Source organism: Malurus melanocephalus, unplaced genomic scaffold (genome assembly GCF_030028575.1).
Source record: "Malurus melanocephalus ecotype Western Australia unplaced genomic scaffold, MMel_1.1 scaffold_70, whole genome shotgun sequence".
Classification (NCBI taxonomy): Eukaryota; Metazoa; Chordata; class Aves; order Passeriformes; family Maluridae; genus Malurus; species Malurus melanocephalus.
In genome coordinates this window covers 1,255,885-1,277,046 of record NW_026623302.1, presented here as the reverse complement: position 1 = coordinate 1,277,046, position 21,162 = coordinate 1,255,885, and the positions used below count along the sequence as shown (strand labels likewise).

The 21,162-nt window shown below is 45.3% G+C and overlaps 2 protein-coding genes and 1 non-coding gene across 3 annotated transcripts; all 3 read left to right on the top strand.

Annotated features, from left to right (window-relative positions):
* The first annotated feature begins 692 nt into the window (after positions 1 to 692).
* On the top strand, positions 693 to 4,066 carry RPL21 (ribosomal protein L21). Its single transcript, XM_057366698.1, has 5 exons — positions 693 to 796; positions 1,362 to 1,423; positions 2,400 to 2,512; positions 3,180 to 3,330; positions 3,930 to 4,066. The coding sequence occupies exons 1-5, from the start codon at positions 730 to 732 to the stop codon at positions 4,017 to 4,019; spliced, it is 483 nt and encodes a 160-aa protein (XP_057222681.1). The 5' UTR covers positions 693 to 729; the 3' UTR covers positions 4,020 to 4,066.
* LOC130573910 (small nucleolar RNA SNORA27) lies at positions 2,572 to 2,705 on the top strand. The gene has a single exon (XR_008965367.1). It is a non-coding gene; the product is annotated as a small nucleolar RNA SNORA27 (small nucleolar RNA).
* Positions 4,067 to 9,330: 5,264 nt separating the features above from the next.
* RASL11A (RAS like family 11 member A) lies at positions 9,331 to 10,975 on the top strand. Its single transcript, XM_057366656.1, has 4 exons — positions 9,331 to 9,584; positions 9,685 to 9,741; positions 9,825 to 9,904; positions 10,102 to 10,975. Exons 1-4 carry the CDS (start codon positions 9,464 to 9,466, stop codon positions 10,552 to 10,554), a joined length of 711 nt encoding a protein of 236 aa, XP_057222639.1. The 5' UTR covers positions 9,331 to 9,463; the 3' UTR covers positions 10,555 to 10,975.
* Positions 10,976 to 21,162: the final 10,187 nt, after the last annotated feature.

Sequence of the window (21,162 nt, the reverse complement as noted above, 5' to 3'; positions counted from 1 at the left end):
GCCGATAAATGTGGTGGAGGTYCTGCCGTACGCATGCCTCGTAAGGAGAGGTTGAGAGAATGAAGTAGAAGTGACTTCGGGGGACACCTTACAGCGCCTCGATTAAGAGGATGTATCCTGGTGCCCGGCAAGGGCATGTAGAAGAAGCATGAAACAACCAGGTGAAGTCAGAAGGAGAAGCTCAGACTGGCCATGAGGGGAAAAAATGTTAATAGGAACGGCTAGGCCTCCAAACCTGCTGCCTAGGGAGGCTCTGCAGTAGSGTCTGGAGGGAAAGCCATAGAAGGAGTATCTAAGGTCTCTTGGGAGACCTCATCTCTACAGCTTCTTCATGAATTGAAGTGGAGGGGCAGGCACTGATGTTTGTTGTGACCAGTGACGGGACCTGAGGAAGTGGCATGAAGATGTGTCAGGAGATGTTTAGGTTGCATGTAAAAGGTTTCAAGACCTGACTGGACAAAGGTCTGAGTAACCTGGTTTGATCTCATAGTGGACCTTGCTGTAAGCAGTTGAACTGAGTGCCTTGCTAGCACCTGTTCTAACCAGAGTTAACTTGTGATTCTATAAGTACTGATTTCTAAGTGAATACCATTGCTTGGATTGAAGCAGTGTCAGTTTGAATMGGTTTAAAGACTCCATTAATCTGAAATACCTGAAAATTCCATAAACTTTGTGGTGAGTCACCTAGTTCTGAATAATTTGTTTTYATTTTTACAGTAATCAGCCAAAATGACGAACACAAAGGGAAAGAGGAGGGGGACGCGTTACATGTTCTCCAGGCCATTCCGCAAGCATGGTGAGTTTCTTTTACAGTATCAACACTGCATTGAGTTACTGACGTGATGGACATCTGCAGTCCCTGAGGGCTGTTTGCAAAACAAGGGTTTGTGCCAAAGGATTTCTGTCAGCTTGGGCTAAAAACTGTAGGGCTATGTGCAGATTTGCTCAGAGCTCGTGCTGCAAATGCATTGGTATTTTGATTGCTTGACAGTAGTAACAGTGCTAATTTTCTCAATGCCTGAAAAATAATTTGAATATGAAGAAAATATTTCAGCAGTYTCTTAAAACAAACAGGTCTTTTTCATCTGATCAGTAAGCAGTTGTATTTATAACGACATACTAAATAATGTCTCTTCAACTTTGGCATTAGGAACACAATTGAATCTAATTTTAATTTAGTTGGGTGTTTCAAAAATTAGAAGTGTGTGAAGTGTGTAATTACTACTTAAAAAAAAAAAAAAGTAGGTTTGATTTTTGAGGTATTTAGGAAAATCGTATCAAATGCATGATCTGCGTCCCCCATCCTTTTTCAGTGTGAAATTCTGGGCTTCCTAAGTATCTAAATTTGTGTCTCTTAACAGGAGTTGTCCCTCTGGCTACCTATATGCGGATCTACAAGAAGGGTGACATAGTTGATATCAAGGTACTCCCTGCAGTACTATGTAACTAAAAGCTAAAGCAGTRTAGTCCTGTGCAGTCTCCACTTCCTTGGGGTGGACTTTTGTTCTTGGGTCATGTCTGCTGCTCACTTTTGGAGCAACATTGGAATGACAGTGCTGCCGGACCAGTAGTAGCACTTCAGTGTCACATGCTGGTGYGTGTGAGCTTTTGTAGGTATATATAATTGGCTATGTGTTCAGCTGAAAAATGTGAGTGAAATATGCCATAGTTAATAGCACTACTTTGATAGGAACCCCCTCTGTCACTTTAGATGTTCTGTTTTTGCCCGACTTGAGCCTGTTCTTCAGATGAGCCATATTTATGGTGGGGCAGCTCATAGTTATGTCATATGCATCTATTTTAAAATTGGAAACCAGCAAATAAATGTAAAGATATATCATATGGATTCATACAGGGGGGAAAATGCATTAAAAGAGCAGCATTTCCCATCACTTGGTATTTTTTAGAACTTCTTTTAAAGTCGACTGTACTTTCATAACTAAGTTGTAGTGAATTTGAAAGCCTTTCACCAAGGATTCCTACTTTGTTGAGTCCTTTGGTTTTATTTGAAATGCCGTGTTCCTGTAACAATTACACAGAAGCTGTTGTGTAATTTTCTTGTTTGTTGTTTGACTCTTGGAGAATGTACTGTTCAGAATCTTGACGCACTGGAGCTTGATGATGAATGTCTCTTGTGATTGCTTGCTCTTTCTGTAAGCAAAGTGATCAGTCATTTCACCGACACTGAAAGCAGCCAGAATTGACAGCAAAATTGGGTAGTCTTCAGATGTAAAATACATGGTTATAAATTCAACTTTAAGATAAAATGGGAAGATTTAAAAATTATACTCAAATAATTTGCAATGTATACTTTTAATTACTTCTGAGTCTTTGATGCTACTTTTTTTCCCCTCCTTTTTTTCCCCTCCTTTTTTTCCTCTTCTTTTGCTACTTAACAGGGTATGGGTACTGTTCAAAAAGGCATGCCCCACAAGTGTTACCATGGGAAGACTGGAAGGGTATATAATGTTACTCAGCACGCTGTGGGCATTATTGTTAACAAGCAGGTTAAGTAAGTAATGAAATTCTATGTATTAAAACTTGGTATTTAAGATAGTTGATCTGTAATTGCACCCTCCTTTCACTTTGCCAGTTAAGACAGTTCTTGTCTTGATTGGTCATTCAAGGTGGGTAAAGTATATTTCCTTTTAATAACCCAAGCAAGTGATGCTCATTTGACTTGGATCCTGTCAGAGGAAACAGTTTCTGTTTTTCTTAGCAGCACCTAAAGTCACATTACCTAGCAGGAGTTTTCAGCCAGTGTGCTGGTATTGAAGCCCTTTTTAAATACTAGTTTGCAGCTGTATGCAGCTGTATTTTGTACAGTTTAGTCAAAAAAAGACAAGCTGGGTTTTTTGTTCCAGGGGCTGGACTGCTGTGCATTGGTAATAAAATTACTTGTTTGTATGCTAAGAGGTTAAAGTCACATATTCTCCATATTTTAATTTGAAATTGTCAGCACACAATTTGAAATTGTCAGATATCACAGTGTTATACATAACTAAAAGCTTATTAATATATAAGTTATGTCTCGTATGCATCTGCAGCTGTGTTTTGAGGTACTGACCTTTAAAGAAAAATTACCTGTAATTGAGCTTATGGAGTTACTTCTGTAAGGGCTGTAAGTCTTGTTTTGGATCTTTTTCAAGTGCAGATTAAAAACTAACTCCCTTTCTTAGGGGCAAGATTCTGGCCAAGAGAATTAAYGTGCGTATTGAGCATATTAAACATTCCAAGAGCAGAGACAGCTTTCTGCAGCGTGTGAAGGAAAATGAAAGGAAGAAAAAGGAAGCAAAAGAAAAAGGCATTTGGGTTCAACTGAAACGTCAGGTAATCTTTGTGTTGGGGTCATAATCCTTCTTTGTAGGGTTACTTTACTCTTGGAGCAGAGTGGCTGCATGCAGTGTGTCGACATCTGGGAGCCTGGGATGTTTGGTGCCTAAGCACAACTRCTCTGTGCCTAATGAGAATTGCAGCTGTAGTTGTGAATAAAGGGTACTTCCTGTTCTGTTGCTAATCTGTAGCAGCAACTCTGGATGATTTCTAGGGTCACTAGAGTCTTCCATTTAGTTGAATTTTTAGTTGCAACAGRTTCTATTGTAACCCTTGAAGGAAAGAATTAATAACCAGACTTCAGAGATGAGATAATGGCTGTTGCTTCTGGAGCTGCAGGACACATCACTCCATTGGGTTGGTGAGCTGCAGAGATTAAAGCATAGATTTTTTGAATCAACAGCAAGAGTCAGGCATGCTTTGTAGTTGTTCATTTTCTTACTGCTACTCCTTGAATCAAATTTATGAGACTAGGAATGGTAAAATTGCTGTAATGTTTATTTAATAAGGTACTCAATGGCTGACAAAATGTTATTTTCCAAAACGTTGCTTTTGAGCTGTAATACTGTTTTCATTTTTTATTTTTCTGTTAACAGCCTGCCCCACCAAGAGAAGCACACTTTGTGAGAACTAATGGCAAGGATCCAGAGCTGCTGGAGCCAATTCCCTATGAATTCATGGCATAATGCAYGTTTAAAAAGATAAATTAAAGATTTGGTTTTGGACAAGTGTATGTGATTGTAGCTGATTCATTTAGTTGGGTTTGGGGTTTTTTTGTTTGAACAGATGCTTCAGAAACCTTGTTTTATCAAAGTTTATTTATTTAGCTTACATTAACATGATGCTTGGTCATTTTAGGTCATCTGCAGCTTTTGCTGATGAGTATAGTCATTTATATAGATGATGAATGCTGGGAACAATGAAATTTGCTAGTGCTTAGTAATGATCATGAGATAGTATGAGAGGACATGGAATATTTTACCAACAAACTAAGAACTTGTACCAAGAACTGTCCAGTGTCACTTGTCTGATTTTTTTTTTTTTTTTTGTAAGAAAAGTGATAATAGGCTTCAGATTTCATTGATGCAAGGTTTTGGCTAAGGAGCCTCATGGATACCAAAGAATTGTCGAAACAATTTTTGAAAACAACCTTTACAAAAATGTCTGTGGGCAGATTTTGGTGATCAACCATTGTGATCTGCAAATTGATGTTTAGAGCATCCCCATGTCAATAAGCATTCTTACAAAATAGTAGTAGTTAGGAAACAAAGCTTTAAATCCAAAACTGCCAGCCTTTGTATTTTGACTTTTAATATTTAAATTGGCTTGCRTAGCTAAAGAGTTGCATTTTATATGTTTATTGCATACCCGTTGGATGTTCTAATGAATTCCTCTCGTGCCAGATTTGCTGATCTCTCGCAAAAGCCCAGTGCTGCCTATGCTGGAATCTCTCCTATAAATGGGAGATTTTCAGCTGTTTACTGACCAGTGCTGTTTAAAGCAGCATGAAGCGTGCTAGAGGGTGCTGAAGGTAACCTGCTTGGTTAGCCTTGAAAAAGGACCATCTCAAGCTTAATTGTATTGTAGATAACAGGTGAATAATATTTTATGTTGAAGTATCATGTCAGGCATTGCTCAGCTGCCTTCAGTAAGTGATGTATAACTCTTGTCTACATGATGAGAGAAAAAAGTATTACAGAAGCAACTGACCTCAAGCTATTTTTAGGTGTTGCCTGTTGAAAGTTGCTGAACAGCACGGCAGCTGGTAAGTGTGGGAGTAAGAAATGGAGAGATGATGAGGTTTGCCTTTCACCTAACTCTTGATTGTGGTGTTCCCATTCTCACAGAATGTAGGTTTCAGACCTTGACTTCAGAGTCTGGCTTGGGCTGGTATCTAAGGGTGATGGCCTTTAGGTGCTGGAGTTTGAGTTCCAGTGAGCARATTGCTACGTGTGAAATTTCTCCAAGCTGCCATCTCAGAAGAGGGAGCAGGCATGAATGACRTTCAATGACAGCATGGAATGACTTMGGAAGTGACCTGAAGGAGATGCAGGAAAGCTTGCCCCTTAGCAGACGCATCCATGACAGTGGTGCTATGATTTGACACTGTAGGTGTCAGCCGTGGARTGCACCACCTTATCCTGAAGCCCTCGCTTTGGCTCCTAATGCACTTGGCTTTTACAGTCAAGGGGCTTGGAGCAGCAAGATTTGTGTACTAAGAGCTTTATCAAGCTCTTTAGCTTGGTTTCCACAGCCATTTAAAATTGCTATTTACCTCCCAAGATAAACAYAATTTTCCACTAGGCTTTGTAGGAATTAAGTGGGAAGCTATATTGGATACAAACTTTGGTGGTAGCATTTTAAATTTGTTTCTTGTGCATGCAAGTCTAAGCTATTTTGGTTCTGTGTTTGGTTTGTACTCATTCGTCAAAATCACGGTGGATTTGCTGTGGCAGCATGATGAAATGATTAACATCATAAGTGGGGCATAGCTCTAAACTTTGAATTATTTTCAACAATTTGGAATAATAAGACTGGACAGCATTACAGTGGTCTTGTTTAAGAGCTATGCTCCCAGACACTATTGCAACACTTTTCAGTTTATTTAGTGAAGGTGTTTTTAAGGTCAATATGCCAGCGGTAGTTGGTTGTAAATGCGTGTTTGGAAGCTCTATCTGGGCTGGGAAGAGAGGAAGGGAACACTTTTCCTTGGTCAGGATTCCTAGAACTGACTGAAAATGAAGCTGAGTTTGTACAGGAAGAGAATAACCTTTTTTTTATTTTTAATGTTCGGAAACAGGACAAATTAACTAAGGTATAACCTGTCTGTCCATTGCACTTAGTGCAGTACGGGTTTTTGTGGTCATCTGAGGTTTGCAGAAGCACAGCCCAGATACTTAACAGGTCTCGGTACCTCCTGCTGAAGTCTGCTTCCTGATTTTGCACAATTCTGATGAAGATGGTCTGTGAATTTGGAAAAGCTGAAGAACTGCCTGTTGGGACATTTCATGTCATGAGCTGAAACGTGAAGCATGTTTCCTTACCAGGTTTATGGCCAGAAGTTTTGATATGCCCTGGAAGGGGTTTCATATACCCATAAGCTGTAACCAAGTTCTCTGCAGTCCTGTTCTGAGACTCCTTTACGGCCACAAACCTTTAAGCTGGTTCCCTGCCAAAAGCCCTGGCAAAATCTGTTGTCTCCTAGAGAAGCAGCAAGGAAGCTGCCTTCTGAGATGCTGGCTTAATATTTTTTAGCATATTGGCAACACCAGGATTTGAGGTTTCTAGAGGACTCTGTAYGCAGTGTTAGGCTGGGAGCGTCTGAAAGGGCAGAAAGGACTGGGAGGGAGGAGGAGGAACTGTGCAGAAGCTGCAGGCTGAGGACCTTGACGACCCTGAGGAGGGTCTGAACCTGACTGGGGCAAGGGATTTTATAGTCTTCCCATTGTGCGYATTGGAAGGAGCAAGCAGTCTTGATGTTCTTTCCTTTGTTCTCAGTGCAGTTCTGGACTCSGCATATTCGTGGCCCTCATGATCTAAAAGATGGCTGCCATCCCAGATCCAGAATATGCTGGAATSTCAGCAGGGGATGACACATCTAGGGGATGCCAAGAGCTATGCACACACCTGCCGAAGAGGGTGGCCTTCCTTATCCCGGGACGGGCAGGACAGGCTTGCCCTGTCTTTGCAGAGACTGCAAGGAACTGGATTCCTTTGTGTCATGAAAAAGCCATGGTTAAACTGGGCCGATCCTTGGCTAGGACCTCCTGACTGGGGTCAGCTAATGTCTCTTGCAGTTAATTGGCACTCCATTGCTGTAAGTGGTCTCCTTGCATGGGAAGAAGGTACCAGCTGTCCCTGCACTGCTGAGGGTGGCTGTATGGAAGACAAGATTAGGAGGTTTTTCGTGTCCATGCACCTGCTTCAGTGGATTACTACCAAGGTCTGTGTAAGAATCAAGTTACAGCTGTGGGGATTTCCATGGTCATAACCATCCTTGCTCAAACATGGGGTAGGAAGAWTGCTCTCATCAGCAGCACCCATACAACTCAGGAATCCAGAAAAATACAAAAACAAGCTTCAGAGGCTCTCAGGATGTCTTCCCTGCCACTGTCACAGGAGTAAGCCACCCACTCTCTCCCCCAAAAGCACTGTTGAGCATTGCCAGAGCTTGGAATAGGGAGGTGTGTCAGGCAGCAGTATGGCAAATCTGGCACTGAGCAGTGTTGCTTTGGGAAAGGGGATAGTAATGGACCATAGGGATAGTGGCATAGGCCATCTGTGTTTCTGCACAGGGTGGGTGGAAGTACAGCCTGGCACTTCCAAGGGGGTCCTGCAGAACTGAGAAAGGCCCCTTGGAATAGCTTTGAGGCCCAAACATCCCAGGGATGCCTAGTCTGCAGAATGGGGACAGCTAATCTGAGCCCCAACTGCTTCAATTTACTGAGCTGCTCCTGTTGCACCTGGTAGGTGTTGATGGAGATAGGCCATCACACCGTGGATATTAATTCCTTCACAAGTGTCCTGTCTGGGCTTGGGCAATGTTATCTTTCTGCTTGACCATCCCCATTTGYCCTTATGGGGTGCTCTCAGCAGCAGGCAAGGCAGCTTGAGTTCTAGAGCTGCTCAGAAAGGGGCACCTCCTCAAGGTCTGAGAAGGGTGGATGTTTAATATTGCCTTCACATCTCAGCACCTGGGAATCATCTGCCTGGAATGGATTTRTTTCTGTGTAATTCTTTCAGAGGCGCTGAATGTACTCTGATAGCTCTTTTGTAAAGAAATGTGTAAAAATTGCTGCTGCTGGCACTGTAAGGCCAAAGACAAGTGATTCCCTGACAATAGGAGCAGATGACAATAGCAGGAACTTCTGGAAACCAAAAGCTTTTAGTGATACAAGAGAAATCTTGTTTCCCTAAAGAAAAGAGCTCACTGGCATGATTGGGAGTGAAGTAGAAACTTTAGAGGCAATAAGTTTTGGAAGTTAAAAGGGTCTTGGTGTTCCCATAGGGGTTCTTGGTACTAGAGAAACACAAGTATTCAACAGTGCTTTTCTGCAGGTACAACTTTAACTGATGTTAATTAGTATTGTCTTAACTTGGCTGCCTCTATGTGTGAGCATCCAGGGTCACCTGGGCTGCCTTTTGGTATAAACACCACATCCAGGGCACAGCAATTCTCACATCCCTCTATGCCATGAGATCAGTCCTTTCAAATACCATCCACTGCCCTCTTCCATGTTGTGTCCGGCTGTATGTGCTATCTCCCTGATAAAAATTAGAGCAGCCTCTGAATGGATTATTTATCTTTGAAGCACTTACACACTTGCAAAGCAGTGCACATCAGAAGTAGGAGCCAGAGCAGTGGTTTGTGGAGACGGAAGCATCCACACAGCTGCTTGCAGGTCTGAGGCTCATTAAAGGGCAGACCATGGAGCACCATTCCTCTCTGAAACTTTTCTGCTTCAAAAACCCAAAGGGCCCAATCAAGACCACTTAGGTTTCAGGTCTGGCTGTTGCTTGATCCACAACCTGAGTTTTCAACACTGGCTATAGAGGGATGTTTTCGGGATGTGTGGGAAACAAAATAGTCTGAGGTAAAAGACTCCTTTCTTTCAAGACTGGAGTCCCTCAGTGCAGGGAGGGTGGCATAAAGCCAGAGCRTGTCTGCAGCTGAGGCTGGTGGGAGTTCTGGAGGTGCACATCCCAAGCCCAGGGAGGTTTGTGCTGGCATCTGCCGCTTGCCTTGGGTTGGGGGGATGCCCAGCAGGGTGCTCGCACCAAACGTGGGCCCCGGTGCCTGTGCCTGCCAAGGCCACTCCACACCCTGGCAGCGGGGAGGGCGGAGAGAAAGGGGAAGGGGCACAAGCCCGATGGGCAGCGAGAGGATGGCACTGAGCGGCAGGTGCGGAGGGGACCGCGGGGGGACAGCCGGGGCGGTGCCGCCGGGGAGGGGCGGTGGGGCGGTGCAGCGGGAGCGGGGAGGGACGGTGGGGCGGTGCAGCGGGAGCGGCCCCGCGGGCGGCGCTGCCGACAGAGCCTTTAAAATCCGCCGGGGCTGTCCGCTCCGGGCGCTGCCGGCCGAGCCGAGCGGAGCCGCTCCGAGCACTCCGGCTGCCCAGCCGCCTTTCCCATGCGCCTGCCGAGCATGTCCCAGCCCTTCCTGCTGGCGCCCATCGCCGAGTGCCCCCCGGGGCCGCCCGGCGCCCAGATCCGCCTGGTCGTGCTGGGCGCCCGCGGCGTCGGCAAGAGCGGTGAGTGCGGGGCCGCGGAGCTGCCCGTCCCCGTCCCCTTCCCCTGCCCGTCCATCCATCCGTCCGTCCTGCCTAACGCGGCGCTCGCTCTTTGTTTCAGCCATGATCGTGCGGTTCCTGACCAAGCGCTTCATCGGCGACTACGAGCCCAACACAGGTGAGGCGGGGAGCGGCGGGGAGCGGCGGGGACGGGCGCGGCGGGGCCCCGCGTCCGGCGGCTCACGGCTCTCTGCTCCCCAGGCAGCCTCTACTCCCGGCTGGTCCATCTGGACGGSGACCACGTTGCCGTAGAGATACAAGACACGCCGGGATGTATCCAGGTACGGAGATACTTTGGATCRATCGGTTCTTCTCTGCCACCCAAAGACGGCTCAGCTTTTGAGCCCAAATTTCCTCCGTGTCCGGACTTCGTTTCCTGAGACAGAGCTCAGGCTTCCTGGACCCGTTTGACTGTGCTATCATACAGGCTTTATACTTTTATCAGCCAGTGCCAAATCTGTTCTCTCTTGTACTGCAGATGCAGGAAGACTGCGTGCAGGTGCTGGACTCCCTGTCCAGGTGTGTGAAGTGGGCGGAGGGCTTCCTGCTGGTCTACTCCATCACAGACTACAGCAGCTACCAGTCAGTCCAGCCTCTCTACCAGCACATACGCAAGGTCCACCCCGACACCAGGACTCCCATCATTATTGTGGGGAACAAAGCAGACCTCCTCCAYGCCAGGCAAGTACAGGCAAAAGAGGGACTACAGCTGGCAAATGAACTGGGCAGCCTGTTCTTGGAAATCTCCACCAGTGAGGACTCCCARGGCGTCTGTGATGTCTTCCAGTATCTTTGCAAGGAGGTCAGCAAACTACAGCATGCCAACAGCACGGACAGGAGGCGATCGTCCATCATCCCTCGGCCCAAATCTCCCAACATGCAAGATCTAAAGAGACGTTTCAAACAGGCTTTATCTTCCAAAGTCAAGTAAACCTCCCAATGAGATCCTGTGTGACTCAATAGAATTTATTTTTGTAACCTAGTTAATAAAAATCTTTATTTTTGTACTAATGCCAGCAGTGTAGAAATAAGTATGTCAAAGCTTGCAATTTTCTTGCTGTTCTCTCATCTGATTGGTTTGGTCATTTTTGCAAAAAAAAAGAAAAAACAAGGCTGCATAGCAACTAAATAGAGGGAGTTGGAAAGGGGACTTTTGCCAGGAGGCTTTGATTCAATTTCTTTTTTGTGGGAGCTGGGATTTTCTGTATTATGCTATTGTATGATTTTTTTKAGGTCTCCATTTTCTGTTTGTAAAATGGGAGTGTTAATGATGTAAATCATTATAAATAWCATTATATCAAGCCTTTACACAATGCTTGGAAAGCCCTTGGTGGGAAACTTTGTAGGAGACAAAAAAAGCTCTATTAAACATGAAAATAGAGAAATGTCTGTAAGAATTCTGATTATAACAGGATTGCTTTACTTCCTCAAAGCTGCTGTTTTGCTTGTGCTTGTAATAGTCAGAGTGCTGATAGGCTGTTAGGAATGAGCTCCAATTTCTGATGTGCTTTAGAGATCTGTGCTACAGAATTAATCATTTGAGCYCCAAGCATTTAACAGGAGGGTTGAGTTTCTCCTGCCGATTACTGTGGAACAAAGTGCTGAGCAATCCGCAGCAGAGGAGTGAGTGGGATGGCTGCTGCTTTTGCTGGAGGTGTGTGATAGGAAGGACTGATGCGTAAGTTCCCTGCACAGGAAATAGCTGCATTTAAAAGGAATCACACCTTTATCCTCCCTAGGGCAATTTCGTAGCTTTGGAAACGGGTCAGACTTTACTCTTACTAACTAGCTCTAAACCACACTCGAATGGGTTTTATTAACTCTTTGCTGGATGCCTGGGCATGGAATGTGGATTTTACCCTTCCAGTATGCCTCTGAATTATGTGTGTAAGAAATTGCTCCATGCTGAGTAGAAAGTGTGGAAGTGGATTCATTTGTAGAGAGGAAACTCACTGTCCTCGCTCAAGTGCAACTCCAGTAAGGTTTTATATTATAAAATCTCATAGATTAAGTCCAAGACTGTTTTCTTCTTCCCTTATGTTAAGAAAGGCARGTGGGTGCAGTGCCTTGCAGTCAGTGGGCAGTCCCTGTTGTTTTCTGACCCCTGGGACTTGAAAGTTCCTGGGCCACTTTCACTCTATCTGCAGATGAGTCYTCCTGATGGTGGCAATGGAGGGAAGGGTGACTGAGCAAGGTAAGGACGATGCTCTGTGCAGAAGCTCTCTGTGTGAGTAATGGGCAGGGTTGTGGGTGCCAGCAGCACCATTCCCCACCCAGAGCTGTGTGCACATCTTCAGTCCAGGCACATCATCTGTAGGTCTGTCCCCTGTAATGCCCTACAAAGGGCACAGGAGAGCTCATACCCTGACCTGCAGGAACAGAAGGAAACTGGGACTGCAAGCTGGGACTCCAAAACTCCTGGAGTGAATTAATGTCAAAAGCATGGTGACAGCCTGGACAAATCAAAGTACTGTTTAAACATGTTAATATAGTATTTAAGACATGTTAAATGTTCCTTCACTATGAGAGTTGCTCTGCCAGGCCCAGGACTCTGGGCTTGAAGGGAGCAGGGGATGGGATTGGTTGAGAACGAGCTGGCAGACYTGAACTCACCACACGGGCCATGCATCCCTGAGGAAATTTGAAGAGGARTTGAAAAATCACAAGTGGGATACCTGTGAAACATTTCACCATCCTGAAACCAGGATAACAAATCATTTTCAAGGCAAAATAACACCCTGCTATAGTTTTTATTGTTTTTTAACTTGTAGCTTTTGTCTTTGGAAATRATTTCCTACTCATGTATCCAGCACAGAATTTCACCAAGCAGGTTGCTAAAGATATTCAGTGCACAAATGGATACAAAATACACTAAAGGGGCAGGTAATGTGTACTGGACCTGTCTGCATCTCCTCAATGGCCAGGTGAAAAATCACATTAGGCAGTGACTTGGGTGCCTCCCACTGCCTCTGGCAAAGAGGAGCTTGTGTCCCCACTGTGATGCAGGGGGAGAGTTTGTGCAGGAGCCAGTGGGCACTCCAGAGGCAGGGATGGGCAGGAGCAGGAGGATAAATGCAACCATTTTCCCCATTGCTTTCTCTGATGGGAAAAAGCTGAAGAGGTGGCTCTTGCTACACAGGCACCCATGTTCTGGTCAAGGTGCAAACCCTCCTGTCTTCTCCCCACACTTCCGATGCTGTTGGGCTGCCACAACCACATGTCAGGAGCAGGATGAGCCCCTCAGGGATGTAATGAGGAATCTGGCTGACCATGCCCATGGCAGGGAAGGGGGGCTGCTCTGATCTTCCTCCAGCCTAAGRCAGCAGCTGCATTGAGCCACTCTAGATAACACTTTTGGGTACAGGTACGTATATTAGGCATTTATGTTGTTTGTTTGATTTTCCCTGGCTGGCATAGATCTACTCTCACCCAGGAATTTTCAACCCTGAGCTGACAGGCAAAGCACRGGAAGAACCTGCTGGCTCTAGGCTTATTTTACTCCAGCATTTTTTCCAGTCCTGAGTGACTAAATGGGGGCACACCAGTGCAGGGTGGGCAGACCTTCAAGTGCTGGCAGAGGAGTTCCAAAGCCTTGTTTCTCCTTGGCTACAGCCACTTATGCCCTTCTACTTGCAATCCCCAGTCTCTCAGCCCTTCATACAGAGGGCAGGGTGGCTTCAGGAGTGTAAGTGATGCACAGCCTGGCCTTTCTCCTTGATCAAAGGAAAAAAGGCATCTGCCTCCTTCCTGCCACCACCTACGCTATGAAACAGACTCATAGCAATTTTCCCTGACAAGACAGATGAGTGGGTTTTCAGAAGCAGGGATGTGTGCAGCATCACACACTATTATGGCTGCTACTGCATCAGCATCTCCCCCTTGCTGTACWATTTTGTCTGCTTATCTCCAAGCTCTGAAATCATCCAGTAATGCTGTAAGACTTGGCTAATTTTAAAATAGCAGCTACCATCAACCTGTTCTGTGCACTTCAGCTCAGAAGCTGCATACCCCTACACAGAGATAGGGATGTTTTCTTCAAAAGCTTTATGAATGTCCCTTTTGCTTTCTGCCCCACTCGAGCACCTGGMTCCAGGCAGCTTCCTCACTGTCTCTTAAGAGGGACTTGGCTCTCAGCACAGGCAATGGTCAGTGCTGCAAGTTCATGTCCTACTGTGTGGTTTGTCTGTATGAAGGACCATGGACAAGACAGGCTGTGAAGGAGGACTGTGCTCACACCATAGGCATAAGCTGGATTCAAGATTCAGACAGGGAACAAAAGTGAAATTTTATTACTGAAGGACTTCATTAGCTTTTGGTGAATGGAAGGTCTGAACAGATTCAGAATAAAGTCCTTTAGGCAAAGGTGACTTTCTGTGGCAGTTGCACTTGGCACAAGACCACTGGTGATTCACACCARTATGGCAGCAGGATCTCTTCAGTTTCTCCTAAGGTGAGGATCCAAAGTCCATTRTCTTTCTAGGAGCAATAATTTTGAGGGTGATTCTGTTGTTGGGTCACTGCACTGAGCTCCATGCAACACTCCAAAGAGCTGTCCCTGAGGTGCCTTTAGAGAGACATCCCTGAAAAGYTTGTTATGAGAAGAACAAAGCTCACAGAACAGCAGCTCAGCTTGGATCTGAGGTAATTGACTATGCAGATTTCCCTATTAATTCTCAGACTTGGTCTTCCACCATGTTCCTCATTTCACCTATCTAAAAAGAAGGAGAAAGCAAAGCCTTTTTATTGAAAATGGTTTTGAGAGAATTGGTTCATGAAGTTTTCTTGCTACATTCAATGCTTGATGCTCTTGGCTGGAAGAACTATAAAAGTATATTGTGACTTGTTATGCCAGTGCATATCGTGGAGCATAATCAGCTATATGCTATCTTCTCACACTATCAACAGACAAAATAGGATATAGAGATKGAGCTTTCATTTCAGTACTCTGTAGCACTTGATTTACAGCTGAAAAGCTTTGTAGTGCATTTTGCATAATGATTATAGAGCTTCATAGATGTCAGATCTGCTGTTTTGAAAAATGCACTTGGTTGTTTGCTATCCACATTTTCCCTCAGTGACAGAAAATAATCAGCCCTAGGAGCAATCCTCACCTGAGACYCTCATGGTGTGAGCTGCTGTAGAGGTGTCTGCTTTAGCCCCGTGCCTTGTTCTTTGGGCTTTGCTGGGCAGGGGTTTGGGTAGAGATACCCACATATCCAAGTTTGTGGGCTCGCGTCTATTTTGCTCTTGACCTGTGCACAATATTTCCATTAAAATGTATCTGTCTGGGAAGTTGCGCAAGCCTGCATTACTGGGAAGTAGTAATTAATTCTTAAAGCTGGAATATTTCTCTTCTAAGGTATTTGGCTCTTTCCACATTACTAAAAACATCCYCTTCTCGGGTTTCAAATGGTCCTTTAAACATTTCATAGTAATTTTGCCCTTTGGGATGGTAAGCCAGTATCAACAAATATTGCTTCTAGGAGCAGCTCAGAGAAGAGAGGACTGCACTCTCCCCCAGCTGGGGCAGTGAGGTGAATTACAGACTCTGGTCCTGCAGCTGATACTTCCTTCCACTCCTGCAAACAAAACCCAGAGCAGGCAAAGTATTATGTCTGTTGTTTGGGGCTCAGAGCCTGAACCCTTCCACGAGCCTTAAAGAGCTTGGTGTATTGATCTGAACCATGCTCAGCAAGCAGACCTCCCAATGATACCATTTGTTTGGTATTAAGAAGTCCAAACATCTCTTCAAAACCTAAAAGATAGATTTGGCAGAAGCCCGAGGAGTRCAGAGATCATGGAGAAACCATAACAATAGCAGTGTGGTGTTGGCAGTCCCTTAAGATCTGAAGCAGCTAAGGAGGTGCTGCCTTTCTGTAACAAAACAGTAGGCAATRAATATGGATGTGATCAGGCTGATTTGGGTGAAAAATCATTGGTTACACTCAGATGCTGAGAGAGAAAAKGCCTGGCTGTCACCCCAATGTGTCCAAGGCCAGTGACAAGGGCAGCTACTGGGAATTAGCCCTGATTCCTGCCTGTGGCTGGGGATGCTCCCCTCACCTCAACTGAGACGTCTCAGCAGCTTCTGAGTAAGGCATGAAATGGAGATGTGGCTGAGACAGATAATTTTGCTCTTGCACAAGGAGAAACCACCCTGCAAGATGCCCCCATCGTGCGCAGACACTCTCAGTCTGTGCTCCCTGGCAGCGAGAATGCGAGGAGGTAAGGAGGAGGTAAGTCCACAGTACACTTGCAGTATTTTTTCATTCTTCACCATCTTTGAGCCTCTGAACTGAGTTGGGGAAAAGTTGGCCTGGGTTTTAGACATTAATTAACCACTCTATTAGTACAGACAGGTGGAGCATTTGAGGATTTTATATCAGAATTATGATTTTTTAACCATTTCTCTTACCTCTTCATGTCTCGACAGCATTTAGGGGCTAAACCAGAGAGCTCTGCTTGGGTTTATTGCATTCTTCAAGGTGCCCAGTATCCCATTCAAGGGGCAATGTCCCTGCAGATTAAAGGTACTTAAAACACAGTATTAGTCAAGGGGGAATTTTTACATCTGCCCAAGTGCTGCTCACATATGGCCCATTAAAAAGCCTCATTTGTGGCTGTTGCAAAACAAGGCTTTGGCTGTTATTAGAACGTGCAGATGAGCTACAGCACCTGCTCTGTGCTAGGGGCTCCCCATCCCTTGGCCATCCAGCAGGGGAAAGCTGATRTATTATTTTAAGTAGGGTCTCAAGAAAGTATTAATGCTTCTGCAGTAAGCTCAATCAATTCTGCAGGTGAGTTTGACTCCATCTTCCTTCAAACAGGTACCAGTAACAATTTACTATTTAAAAAATGTTAATAAAATGYAATATCTGGATGCTCACATTGTTTCAGCAAATAGCAAATGGATGCAGATGGAGTGTGACTTCTGGTGACCCTTTAATGTTTAAACAGGAAGATACAAACATRAGAGTTAGTCTGAGTCTCACGTGGCTCTCTCAGGCCGGTGATTCTGCTGTAGTAGAGCCTATCCAGAATTAAGGGCCATTGGTAGGAGGCAGAGGTCTGTGCTAATTCAGGCTCATACCTTGACGATAAAATATATCTGGTTGTTGAGGTGACTTCTAATTTTGGCTCTGGTGTTGAATAATGGAATAGCATTAATAGTCTGATGTAAACCTGTCTGTATTTCTYATGCAAAATTGCCATCTCAGTAGTGAAACAAACTTCTTTGATTTTGCCTGGGTGCTGAAGAACAAGGCACAATAAATATGCATTCAATTAGCTTAATGTGAGTGAATGAAGATGCATTGCCTAATATAGCTGCAATTCCAAGAACTGATGCATCAAATGCAATGAATTGTTTTCCCAGGCTTTTCATTGTTTCATGGATTTCTGATCAAGCTTGCTTAGGAGGCATTATAATCTATTTGTCTGTTAATGAGACATTCAGATAGGAAGCTGATAAAATAGAAGAAAGAGATGAAGCCGAATTGAGTTATTTTAACCTGGGCAGTGAGCTGTCTTGCTAGCTCCATTGTCCTCTTGCACAGCAAAGGAAAAACACAGGAGGAAATTGGAACTTGGAGGGATTCACCTTCATATGGACACAGCAGAGGAGAGGTAAGATGTCAGTTGTGCTCCCAGCCACACCACACAGGCATGTGCCTGTGTGCTGTGTGGTGGGAACTGGCCATTATAAAAACTTCTTGCTCACCTGGAGGTCACACAATGCTTGTGTCCTTCCTGCTCTTTGTGCCCTTCCTGGTCTTCAGCATCCTCCCAGCAGGGAGATGAGCAGGCAGACATGACTTAGACATGGGGGAGGTTTCTCCTGGCAATTGACTGAAGGTTTCCATGKCTGTGCCTATGCTGCCAGCTGAAAGAGAGCTGGAGACTGAATCCCAGTTCCAGCACCAAGTGGACTGATCTAGACCCACTCTGCTTAAAGCTAATTGTCCCTAGATTTGGCAGATCTACATGAAATAGCACTCAGTCCTGGGACTCCTCTGGGCTCTCTGGGATACTCAGGTCCTTAATGATAACTTTTCCCTATCTTCTTTCGCCCTGAAGTTCAAAAAACACCCAAAATTATTTGAGAGCTGTGTTTGAGCCCACTAGAGTGGTATTTTTAGCATGGAAAATAGGCTTTATGTTTTCTTGCACAAGGCTCATGGAGGCATTTTAGAGTGCAATGCCCAGTAGKGTCCTGTTAAAGGTTGTATAGGGAGTACCTAGCACCACCCCATCCATGCTGTTTTTTGGGAGACTGCCTGTCTCCCAGAATCAGCTGTTCCCAGGGCAGCGCTTGGAGGGAGCTGGAAGARCTAAGGCAGTGAGCTGTCAGCTGGGTAGGTGGTCAGAATTCCACCAGAGAGGTCCAATGCACTCCATCCTTCTGGCCCCTGAAGAGACAAACCTGTTCACTCCAGTGAAGATCGGGATTTTTCTGTATAGCTTGCCACTTACGTAGAGAGTTTGGCTCCGCTGTCTTTGTCATTCCGCTTCATGCATATTCAGGCTGGTTTTAGACTTCTCCTAAGCCACCTCTTTTCAAGACTATGCAAATCCACATCCCTCAGCATCTCTTTGTGGCTCGTGTGCTCTARGTCACTGACCACCCAGTGGAGTTTCTTCAGTTTCTCAATGACTTATTGAACTGTGGATCCTAACATGGGAAAACATTTCTGGGGCAGCTTTACCAGCACTGAGTAGAAATTGACCAATAATTCCAACTGCCAGTCATGTTGCTCGTAATGCATCTTCAGAATATTGGGAGTTTTTTTTTTCATTTGAATTCTCACAGAAATTTCATAGCAAAGCCCAGGTCCTTTCCTGCATGGCTGTTACATAGGCATAAGGATGCCATCCTACACCAAAGCAAAGGGTTTTCACTGCTCTTGTTGAGCTCTGAGTGGTTTCTATTCTCACAGGTCCCAAGTTTCTCAAGGTTCCTCTGCCAGCTTTGACAAATCTACCATCTATTTTGGCATCTTTGCCAACCATCTACCATCTACTACCATCTATTATGCCAATGTGCTGAAAGTGCCCTCTGTGTCATCAGCTGATGACTGATGAAAATACTGAACAATATCAGCTCTCATGTGATTCCCTGGGGTCCTCTGTTCAGTACCGGCTGCCAGATGGTCCAGCTAATTTTTGGTACAGCTAATTTTCAATCCATCTAACAATTTGTTCATGTTTGCTCGGGTTTTGCATGAAAAAGCTGCAGGAGAATTTCCAGCTGTCAGAGCTGTTCCTGATCACGGTGAGTTTCTGGTGATGGACAGCAGCCACGAAGTCACATCAGCACCCTCATGTGAATCCTGTCTGCCCACCTGAATCTGGATCCTTACAGCTCCTCAAGGTAGACCTTCATCTATTTCTCCTCCTATTGGTTGTTCCCCTTCTTCTCAAATCATGCTGGATACATGAAGATGTGGGGAATAAGCCTTGGCAATGAAAATGCATGCAAAAAAGAAATCATTAAATGCTTTGGTCTTTTTGCTTATCCTCTGTCAGTGGATTGGCTCACATATTCTTTGGTGGACTCACAATTTCTCCACGTTTGCTTTTGCTGCCAAGGCATGTGTAGCATCCATCCTTCACACTTCTTGTCCCATGCAGCCTAAGCTCCAGCTGAGCTTTGTCCTTTCTGATTTCATCCCAGGGTGAGTGAACAATRCTTGCAGGCTCCTTTTGGTTGCCTCCCATGTTTCAGTTGTTTTTATCTCTTATTTTGCATGCCAGTTAATTGAGAAGATACTTGCTCAGACAAATTGCTGCACAAGGGGATGGATGGCTCCATAGCTGTCAATTTCACACTCCCTGAGCCACTGTTACCCTTCTCTGATCCTCCAGGCCTTCAGCTGGATTTATAGGGTGTCAGGTCACAAGCATTCCTCCTTGGCACCCCAGCTCCAGACTGCAGTCCCCCATCTGTTTGCACTTTGTATCCACGGCACCAGCTCAGATGTCAATTCATTTCTGAACACAATAGGCTTAGTGCTAAGAAGCCCTCCTGCCCTCTTGTATTTCCACAGCTCAGCTCCCTCTCTGTGGGGCGTGCATTGTCTTCTTCATGTCAGCTGTAGAGAGGACAGCAAATAATAGATATAAGCTGCAGCACGGGGATTTAGGCCAGAAATTTGGACATAATTTTTCTGGACAGTCAGCTCTGGAAAAAGAACACAGCAATTCCATTAAATCTCGCCCTTCAGAATTTTTTAGCATAGTCTAGATATACATAAAAAACAAGAAGAAAGAGGGCTATGGGACTAGACATCTGGGCCTGAAAAGCTGAATGAATTCCTATGCCTTGCTCAGCCCCAGTTTTTCTTATCATCTCTTCAGTGTTCCATGTGCTTTGTTCAGCTATAAGTTCCTGCCCATTTCAGCTTCTTTCTGCACATGATCAGGTCCTCAAGGGCCCTCCATGACTCCCCCATCATCTGGGCTAGAGAGATGCATTTCATTCCTTCACTATCAGGAGTTCAGTGTCTTCGGGGTCCACAGATCCATCTTTTCACAGTTTGAAATTCAGTGGAGCTGTGCTAGTGGGTGCCTGTGGGGATGCAGCCTCCTTGGAGAAGTGGGCTGTTATCTTCCCCTGTAGGAGGGGGCTGAGGGCTGCYGAGCCACCCATCAGCTCCTTCCTGGAGAGAAATGCAGGGAATGTGCACTGCTGATCTTGAAAGGGAGCTGGAAATACAAACCAGAACAAGTCTTCCCCAGCATGGCTGCTCCCYACCAGCACTGGGAATATTGCTGGGTGAGATGGGAATGGCAACCTTCCTCTGTTGGAACAGCTTCCATCCAGCAAGGAACACATGCTCTCCAGCAGGACCATAAACAGTGGCTTGAATATTGCCAGGGAGCATTTTAGATGACTTAATTTAGAGAATCACTCAGCAAATACCAGGAGAAATCTGGTACAATTTTCATAATTTCSACTCTCAGCAGCAGCTCCCCCTCCRTAYMAAYRACAGCACAGCTGTGYCCTGTGGTCCTGTGKTCAGGACACTTTCTCCTTCTCCAGCTCAGCAGCGTGCCATGGAAATGTTGCACCGCCTCATCAGWCACCATSARGTGTGGGATGTGGGGCTCTGTACTTGCTGGAGAGGAAAGCCCTGGTGCTCAGGGTGCAGCCTGGCTCCCCAGGGGAGGCTRCAARTGCTRCCACCCCTGCAAGGACAGGAGCTTGTTCCTGCCTGTGCTGCCCACCCTCATCTTCCCCTAAAATTTCAGTCAAGCCTGGGCTGAAACTCTTCCCTTCAGCATGTGAATTTCCAGAARAATACAGTGGCATCTAATCACATCCACTCTTCCCCAGCCTCCTGCAGGTCAGGTTTACCCCATGAGAGYCACAGTTAAGGACACTGGCTGCCATTCCAAGTCACAAATCTCTGCCCCAGATAGCTAAAACCAGATGTGCTAAAAGTAAAGCCATCCCCAAACATCCAYAATACCTAATGAAATCAACCTATTTCTTGATGAGCTTGTGCAATGTGCAGTTTCACAGCTCTCCAAAAGTGGT